Raw genomic sequence first — 10,281 nt, forward strand, 5'->3', positions numbered from 1 at the left:
CTCCCAATGACATAAGTGATGATGCAAAATTCCTCTCACTGACACCAAAAATGAGGCATTGTTTACTTCAACCAATTCTGGGACTTTTTCCACTCTCGATGGCCATAGTCCAGCCCTCCTTAAGTCTGATGGACAGTTAAGTGGCCCTTTGTTTAGAAAGTTTGGAGACCCCTGTTCTAGACAGTGAAAGGAGAAGCAGCAGACAGAAGAGCTAATCTCTGTGTCAGTATGGTTTCTCCACCTATCAGCATGTTCCTTGCACTGGAGCACACCTGATTGGCTACTTGTGTTGCTTCTCTTTCCTCCTGTCTAAACTCTATCATACAGTAAAATTCAAGAGTCTAATACCTAATTAAATTCAGATACACACACTGCTTGCTTTAAATAAAAATACATTAGAGGCTCATTTACATATGCAACTGTCATTGCCTCCCCTCTGAAATTCAATCCATCTTGAATGGCTTTTCAGAGGCATATCAGCAGTGGCTTGGAGATGATATGTCACCCCCTCACCGACTGTGTTAACCATTGAATGCCTGCTGAATTGTGCCACAACCATGTGAACTACATGCGGTTCCTGAGCATTTGCAGCATTGCCCTATTCACCAGGTCACATTTAGAAGCAGTACCGCCGCTAAAGAAAACCTGTATATATTTGTATGAACTGTGGCAGTGTATGACACCCAGCTCTATGCTCTACATGTCCACTAAACATACTACCACCCTTCTACTCACATCCCTTACCGATTGGTACGAAATCCACCTTGACAAAGCTTAAAGTGGTTGTAATAGCACCTTTGTGCATTCCAAGAAGACGGGTGAAGATGGAAGCGGCCTCCAGTGATGCAATCTCATTTATGTAATGGCCAGAATAAATTAAAATTCTGGCCAATGAAATAACTAAACTCCAACCTCTGTTAAACTCTGTTAAATTCTGCTAAACTCTTTTATGCATTTTTTTTATAGAAAAATGCAACTTAGGTGAGTTTATGATGCTGATTTTCTCCTGTGAGGATAAACAGTGTTTACAAGAAACCAGTGTGCATGAGGCCTAAGGGTCCATTCACACCATTTGTGTTAGGATGTGCTGGGCAGTGTTGGCCAGTACAGGCCTAATGCAAGGTAATTTGCCTGTTTCCTATGGTTTCATTTCAATAAAGTTCTAAAAAAACCCCAAAAAAAAAGTAAACAGTGCGATGCACCAGGATCAGCGTTTTGGCATTGTGTCCTCTCAATGTACAGCAGCAGTCGTACGTTCAGCAGCCAAAGCATTTGGTAAAGAAATTGGCAGGACCTCACACCATTTTTATTTTTTTTTTAATTTATACTGGATAGGATTCCCGGCCATGTAAGTGAATGGAGCAAGTAATGTCACTGGTTGTTAAAGACTTGGCAATGCCTGCTCCCTCCAGTGTCCTTAACAGCCATTGACAGTGGGAAGCTGTCAACGTATTGCAATATTGGAGTATTGCAATAGCATTTAGGTATAAGTCTGTGTTTGCTCCAATGATGTGTCTTTATGCATTGTTTACACGTTTTTACAAATTGTACAAATAAAATTGTTGTTGTTTTATTCAAATGGTACGGTTAAAGTCTTTTATTTAGTTTTTAGGGATTGTTGTGCAATTTCAGTCACAGGATGTGGTACCGGACTAGTGGCGAACGTATAGAGGGCTTCCAAACTCTTTTTACTAACATATTATACATGATTCTCTGTTCCCCCTGAAGAAGTAAATGTTGGGCGTTCGGTCACCCAAGGTTCAGTCCAAACACAAGCTCATCACTATTAATCATCATGCAATTAAATGACTACAGAATGTTTGCTGAGCAAAGTGTAGCTAATGGTTCACTCTAATCATCCAATCACATGCAAGGAAAAATATTGGGTTTTTTTTGCACATGATTGGGTATTCAAAGTGAACACAACCACATTTTATTCACTAAGTTAAGGGAAAATTCTCTACTCCTTTAGTAAATCCACTGATGCTGCGAGAGTTGTTAATATGCAGATTATGTTCATAGAATTCCTTTAATCTAAAACTCAGTTAACCTGAAATCAGTATGCCTGCATTCCTTTGGTTCCTATTCCAGATTTATAGGTACAATGACAAGTTACAGTCATCTTTAGTATAACAAATTGATAATGCACATCTATAAGTAAATTAAAAAACAGCTAATGCACCACACAGCATGAATATTGCTGACATAAGCAGAAGGAGCTGATGCAACTCTCTCCACGGTCATCCTATATTGTACACCAGTCTGGTATGCTGCAGCTGGAATACCACATCAGCATTACAATAGGTTTGCATTTTGATGGAGCTAGAAATCACAAGAGGAGTAAGGCAATCCTACTAATGAGGACCTTAAATCAACGCCACTTTACCAGCAAGCAGAGTACAGAACCCATGGGTGTTGTACAGACAAGAGGATTGGGTTGTCATTGTGTGCAGCAGTCTGCACTTCTATATTATTATGGTTTAGAAGGTTCATTTTACAAAGCAAGGAACATGTTTGGTTTTTTCAACTGTCAACCAAAAGTGACAGTATATATACAGCTTCAGAAAGATTGTGAAACATTGTATTTGTGTAAATATTTTGTAATCACGTGTTACATTTTCACTTTATTACAAATCTAGAACCTAAACTTTTTCTGTTTTTTGAGATTGCGTTCACACTTGAACTGAGGGTCTTTGGACATATTATCGGCTTTTTTTTTGCGGGTTAAGACTAGGTTCACATATGTTGGTGCAAAAATGCATGAAAATCGCATGCATTCCTGCACCCGCAGGCAACTGCAGGCAAAATACAGTGCAATTTAGCAGAATAAAATGCAGCGTGATGTCGGGTGCTGGAAACTGCATGGTGCTTTTGTACCATGCGATCTCCCTGCGGTTGAGAATTGAAAAAAAGCGCATGGACCTTTTTTTTTTTGCATTTCCCACAGGTACAGCAGCCCGTTCATTTATATGGGCTGCTGTGCCCCCACAAATGTGGCCAAAGGAAACCACACATATGCAAACCTAGCCTAAAGCTTTTCTTAAAATTATCTTTAGCCAATGAAAAGCTGCTAGGCAAATAAAATGTGCAATATTTACATTGCCATGTTTTCTTGTGTTTTTCAAGCATGCCTATTGAAGTGTGTTGGGGCCAAAAACACTTGAAGCTGGTAGCTCAGAAGAAGCTAGTGTAATTTTTAGGGCCACTTCATGTAACACTCTGCTCAGGTGTGAATAGGCACAACTGAAAATCATGGGTTTTTGGATGTTGAATGTATTGGAGCTTCAAGTTACAAAATGCTTAGGTATGAATGGGGCCTTATAGGAGGAAATCCAAATTTTTAAGGCTATCATTCAAACAGGAGTTGGGAGACCAATTTCCAGTGGGGATGTATGTTCCAGGCTTTATGCAAACAATCGACAGGCTCTGTTATGGGATTTGCAGTGGAATGCTTCTACATTGCGGTTTAGCACCAGTTTACAGGTGGACAGAAGGTGATAATACCACCTCCTTATCACCTGTTTTTGGATCGCAATAGGAATTATACGTTGCATGTTCTGCTACAAACTGCTCCATGGGAGCACCCAGCAAGCAGAGCACTGTAAACACAAAGTGGAATAATGCTTCCACACTTGATTTACATAGGAAGTGATCAGAGCTGTGGGAGGGGCGCCCACTGTGAAAGGAACTCTGTAAGTGGGCAACAATACATTATCCTTCATTGTGGGATTTGCTCTGTGTGATGATGGCTAATGATTGGACAGTCCCCATTGAACCGCACTGTTCCAGCTAGCAAGAGAGAGGAGTTCATGTCAGAAAGGTAACATCCACAGACTAACAATGCATGACCCTGCCTAGCAGAAAAAAAGGGTCACATGTGATTTTAGGGACATGATGGTGCATTGGCAGGGAGCATTAAAGAAGTTATTGTAAATGTCTCCTACAAAAAAAAAAAAAAACATACTTATCAGCTCTCTGCAATGGTTTTGCACAGAGTGGCCCCAAATCTCCTATTCTGGGGTCCCTCGCCTAGAGCTCCTTGCTCCTCCTCTTCTTTTCGTGCCCCCATAACAACCCACTTGCTATGGGGGGCACACGTGCAGGCTCAATTCCAAGCTGGGCTGTGTGCGTCTATTGACACAGTGCTGCTCACCCCCGCCTCCCACTCCCTCCTCTCATGATTTGACTGACAATGGCTCCCACTGCTCTCAGCCAAGCTAGAACCACTGGTCTACTAGTAATAATAGATAGATAGATAGATAGATAGATAGATAGATAGATAGATAGATAGATAGATAGATGTCACAGAGCTGTTCCAGGCTCTGGAAGGATTCCGACTATATTGTCAGGATCCATCCAGGTGCTTGACTGACAGCAGGCTCTGCCCCTCAGCACCTTGCTTAAAGCCAGAGCCAGCTGTGTCCATCCCTTCTCCACCCCAGTGGAGTGATAAAGCGGAGAGGGGTGACTGGAAGTCAATGCTCTCTGCTCCAAGAACTGAGCAAATGGCTCCCGCTGTGCTATTGTGTTCTGACGATGGGGGGACTTCCCTGCCATCAAAATACAGTGATCAGTGCTGCCGGATATAGCCTCTGGCACTAATTGTTTAGGGGAAAACCTAACCACCTGGTTGTACACAAGTCAATCAGTAGAAAACATGAGCCTAATTTACTAAAGTGTGAAGCTTGGTGAATAGTAGGACAATGAAGCATAGAGTACTTATGTTCACTCTATCTTTTTCATTCTTCTCCACATGATTGAAAAACTTGAACCCAGGCTAAATTCACCTGCATTTCATCTTGCTTCACATTTTTGTAAATCAGGTCTGTTGGATACAAGTGAAATGCCCCCTTTGCCCACCAATGAAAGAGCTCTGTTGCATGGACTAAACCCACAAATGCTCTGCACCAGGCAGGCTTTGGCAGAAGATTAGAGTAAAATGGATTACATAAATAGGGTTTAATTTTTTTCAATAGGAGGCTTTGATTAGCATAAAGAAACATTCACAAACATTTCATAGTTGTGATTCCAGCTACTACAAATGCTTTACTGTGTTTGATATTTACTGTAATTGAATAAGGTTTTTCAATTATTACATATGGCATACTTCTATTTCCTACATTCAAAGGACAGACTCTAAGCCAAACAGCTAAATGAAATACTTATTCAGGTACTCTTATCTACCAAAATATATATAAATGATGCAATTACGTTTGGGATTCAGCTATAAGCTATAGAAAGCAAAAGGAGCATGACAACACACAGCCCGCAATCAACCTGGGTTCACACTAGTGCTGCTGCATACCCATGTGTTTTTGTAGCACGTTAGGCAAATTTTCAATGGACACATTTTTTTGTAGGAGGAGACTTGCTGTTGAGAACAAAATCCCACCAAAAGCCATGCTAAAAACAAATGTACCTGTACATGCATTTTTCATGCACTCCCATTAAAGTCTCTGGGGTCAAAAACGCTCTGTGTAGCACCAAAAGAAGGCCCTGCTTATTTCAAAAATTGAACTGCGCCATGTTGCATTGATGTGAATGGGCACCGTAGAGAATAACTCATCTTCCATTGTTATGCATTGCAGCATGACCTGCCTCCTGCCTAATCTATGAATTCAGCTAAACCAGTGACACCTCTTCTGAGCTCTCTCCATTGTGTATGTTCCCTCACACCAGGCAGATGTAAAACACCAATATAAAAATATTTTAACGGTCATCGAAATTTTGCCATTTAATTCCCTGCACACTCTCTTTCAATTAGGGTTCTATTGCTCAGCATACTACTGTTAGTCTAGCACTTCGAACCTGCATACAGGAGGACAGAGCTCTGGAATAACCTCAGCACCAGGAGGCATGTCGGTGGCCTAGTTGCAGTAAGAAAGGCAGCACAGAGAAAAGTGAAGTCACCAGCTTGGTTAAGCTATGAGGCAGGGTGCATCAACTAGCTGAATAGAAATACAAATCTTTTGGCAGGGAAAATAATTCACATCCATGTATTTTACCTGTGTGTTTTTATCACTCACACCACAAGCCTGGTTTAAACTTTCATTTAATGTGTAGCGATTCAGAATAAGATTTTAACTAGCATATAACAATAGCAGATTCCAGGTGACCTGTGTAGGTAAAATACTGATAATAATGTGCTATATTTGTATATAAATATGTACAAATAGTATAAAAGCTTATAAATGAAACCGTAGCAGACACATAGGGGTTAGACTAGGGGTTAGAAATAGACTATGCACTTTGCAAAGTGCAGTTGCTCCAGAGCTTAGTAAATAAGGTAAAGCGTCACTTTGCAAAGAATACCCAATCACATGCAAGGAAAATTTAAAAACAGCATTTTTGCGTGCACATGATTGGATGATGGAAGTCGGCAGAGTTTCACCTCATTTACTAATCTCTGGAGCAACTGCTCTTGCAGAATGCAGCTGCACTTTGCAAAGTGCAAAATCTATTTGCCTTTAGTAAATCAACCCCATAACCACCAGGTAACACCTTTGGTGGGCCTCCAAAAGTTAAAATCCCATCAGAAATCAATATTATATATACTTATATAATACAATATGCAGAATATACTGTATATATGTTTTAAAATGTAAGTTTTCTTGCCGGTTGCAGGCACTGCTTCATTATTCCAAATGTTTACCAAAGCATAAATAACATGTGGTGACATGCTGCCCCATATAGATGCTGTAGACCGGCCTTTCTCAACCTTTTAACACCTTACAATAACCTTGGGGTCTTAAGGAACCTCTTAATAATTAATCTAGCTACAGTTCGCAGTACGTTGCTCTATATAATAACATTATCATCATTAACAATAATGAAAGGAAGGAAATAATAATAATAATGGCCAGAAAATAGAATAGTGCTCCTCACATTGGTGGTCTGTGGATATGTGCCCCCTTACATTGGTGGCCAGTGAAGGGCTCCCTTGTTTTGCTGGCCCAATATTGGAGAAGAACCACCTAAGATTGGTGGTCAGTGGAACAATTAGCACCTTACATTGAAATGATTGGGAAAGGACTCAATTACACTTGTCAGTGGGAAGAATGTCTCTTACATTCGTAGTCAGCAAAGAGCTGCCTTACTTTGGTGGTCATAAGAGAAGGGCTCCCTTGGATTGGTGGTCAGAGGGAGAATGACCACCTTACATTGGTGATCATTGGCAAGGGACCTCATTACACTTGTGGTCAATGGGAAGAATGTTCCTTACATTCGTGGTCAGTAAAGAGCTCCCCCTTACTTTGGTGGTCATTGGAAAAGGGCTCCTTTGGATTGGTGGTCAGAGGGAGAATAACCTTACATTAGTTATCATTGGGAAGGGACCCCATTGCACTGGTGGACAGTGGGAAGAAAGTTTCTTACATTCGTAGTCAGTGAAAACCTCCCTTTTATTGGTGGCCATTTAAAAAGGGGTCCCTTGGATTACTGGTCAGGGGGAGAATGAACACCTTACATTAGTGATCATTTCTAAGGGGCCCAAGTACACTGGTGGTCAGTGGGAAGAATGTTCCTTAATTTGGTGGTAAGTGGAAAGACTGCTTACAGATAGCTAAAAATTGGTGATGGTTAGTGTTAGTGGTTACTTATCTGAGACGCATATTTTGCTAATTTTTCAGGGAACCCCTAGCAAGCTCTGAAGAAACCTTGTTCCACAGAACCCTGATTGAGAAAGCCTGCTGTAGATAGTACCATGACAATTGCTGACACTGTCCATTACATAATGATGAGGTCTTCTATCCTCATACTGTAACATTTTTTAAACGCAAAGCTACATTTTGATCAAACTACTTTCTGCTCATGGAAACAACATGCAATCTACACATCTCTGTCCAGATTCATCTTCTATTAATACTGGCCATAAAACCAGTTTGTTTTTGTTCCTTTCTTTTTTTTTATAAATGTGTAAAGTATTGACAATCCCTGCATCCAAACCCTCATTCAAAATGCAGCATTGCCAGTCACTACTGAAGAAGACAAGTCAGCACTGCTTCACCGTACTCTGTGGGCAGCTCATGCATTTGGATTCTTACATGAAATGCTGATTAATACCATACTGTACTTCACAAGAGGTCATTGATGATGTACTTCACTTCACAAGGGATTACTGATATCAGAGTGTACTTCATATTAATATCATAGTGGGGTTGATTTACTAAAACTAGAGAGTGCAAAATCTGATGCAGCTCTGCATGGTAGCCAATCATCTTCTATCTTCAGCTTGTTCAATTAGGCTTTGACCATAAAACCTGGAAGCTGATTGGTTTCTATGAAGAGCTGCACCAGATTTTGCATGCTCCAGTTTTAGTAAATCAACCCCATTGCACTTCAGGGATTATTGATATATTATATTCACAGGAATATATTGATATCATATTGTACTCACAAGAGATTATTGGTATCATATTGTATTCACAAAAGGTTATTGATATCAGACTGTACTTCATATTGATATTATATTGTACTTCACAATGAATTATTGATATATTGTATTTACACGAGGATACTGACATCCTATTTTACTCACGAGAAATTATTGATAACATATTGGGGTTGATTTACTAAAGGGAAATCCAGTCTGCACTACAAGTGCACTTAGAAGTGCAGTCGCTGTAGATCTGAGGGGAAGATCTGAATAGAGGGGAAGCTCTGCTGATTGTATCATCCAATCATTTGCAAGCTAAAATGCTGTTTTTTATTTTCCTTGCATGTCCCCCTCAGATCTACAGCGACTGCACTTTCACGCGAACTTGTAGTGCAAAGTGGATTTGCCTTTTGTAAATAACCCCTATTGCATTCACAAAAGGTTATTGATAACAGAGAGTACTCACAAGAGGTTATTGATATTATATTGTATTCGCCAAAGGTTATTATTATCAGATGGTACTCAAAGGAGGTTATCAATATCATATTATACTCACAAAAGGTTATTGATATCAGATAGTACTTGCAAGAGGTTCTTGATATCATATTGTTTTCATCAAAGGTTATTGATATTAGATAGCACTCAAAGGAGGTTATTGATAATATATTCTACTTACAAGAGATTATTGATATCATATAGTACTCGCAAGAGAATAATAATATCATATATTATTCACAAGAGGTTATCAATATATTGTGCTCACAGGAGATTATTGATATCATATAGTACTCACAAGAGGTGTTAATATCATGTAGTACTCAGAAGAGAATAATAATGTATTGCATTAATAAGAGGTTATCAATATACTGTGCTGACAATAGGTATTACTATGACAACGTTCTGACAAGAGATGATGGATACCATATTGTGCTCACCAGAGGTCATTGATAGCATTCTGCACTTCACAAGAGGTCATCAATAAGACAATATGGTCAAATTAGGTAAATGAGGCCCAGATGTCTATAGAGACTGAAGAAAAGATGAATTCCGATAGGTAGCCCATTGGAGAAATGATTGATCTTGTATCTGATACCAGCAGAGATCCCTCTCTCCTTACCTGTCCAGGATGACCCCAGCCAGCAGGCTAAGTTTTCTCCATGTCCATTATTGGGGGAGAAGAGATGAGGGATGGGGTGTGAGGTAGGTGAGCAGGCAGGTACTTACCCATCAGCAGCCAGATGGAGCCCCCAGACAGTATGAGGAGGAAGGTAAGCATGTCTCGTTGTGCCGGTCTTCTGTGACATGGACCAGACCAGCTGGAGAGGAGAGAGGGGGAGTAGCAGAGGCCGGCAGCGCCGCACAGTCACTGCAGTGCACACAGGTAGGCGGGGTCACACGGAGCTACCAGCCATGCGGTAGGACAGTATTTTTAGCCTCCTTCTTCTGGGACCTCCCGCTTCCTTCCAGCACAATGATGCTCCAATGATGCTGACTCCTTCTCTCTCCCATCTCTCTCCATCCCTCACCACTCCTGCTGCAGTCATCCGGCCAGCACGTGTCTCCTGTACGGCAGTAACCTCGTGTGGAGGATGGAGGAGGAAGGAGTGCTGTGTGTGAGGAGAGGAGCGAAGACACTGCGGAATGCCTGCAAGCATCCATCACCGTCACCATTAGAGGGATGCAACCCACTGGGTCCCTTTAGGTCTCAAGGCTTTTCAGAGTCTGCAAGAAAGCAATGCAAGCATCCATACCAGTATATTTAGGTTATTATACCATCTGCCAGCCTAGTGCTCCTCTCAGCACATAGAATTCATTCAGCACAGCAGACACGGTCCAAAACCTATAGATATATCTAGATATATAGATATAGATATCTATCTATCTATATATATAACTATAACTATATA

General features: G+C 40.7%; 1 protein-coding gene across 2 annotated transcripts in view; it reads right to left on the minus strand.

Moving 5' to 3' along the window:
* The window catches only part of ACSL6 (acyl-CoA synthetase long chain family member 6), a 318,324-nt gene extending 308,476 nt beyond the window's left edge, over positions 1 to 9,848 (minus strand). The window contains exon 1 of one of the 2 annotated variants that reach the window (XM_073620688.1): positions 9,599 to 9,848. In XM_073620688.1, the coding sequence (XP_073476789.1) occupies positions 9,599 to 9,650 (52 nt within the window). In that variant the 5' untranslated portion in view covers positions 9,651 to 9,848. The remainder of the gene's footprint in view (positions 1 to 9,598) is intronic. The other variant, XM_073620687.1, reaches the window with a different exon arrangement.
* Positions 9,849 to 10,281: the final 433 nt, after the last annotated feature.

This window comes from Aquarana catesbeiana, linkage group LG03 (assembly GCF_042186555.1).
Source record: "Aquarana catesbeiana isolate 2022-GZ linkage group LG03, ASM4218655v1, whole genome shotgun sequence".
Lineage (NCBI taxonomy): Eukaryota > Metazoa > Chordata > Amphibia > Anura > Ranidae > Aquarana > Aquarana catesbeiana.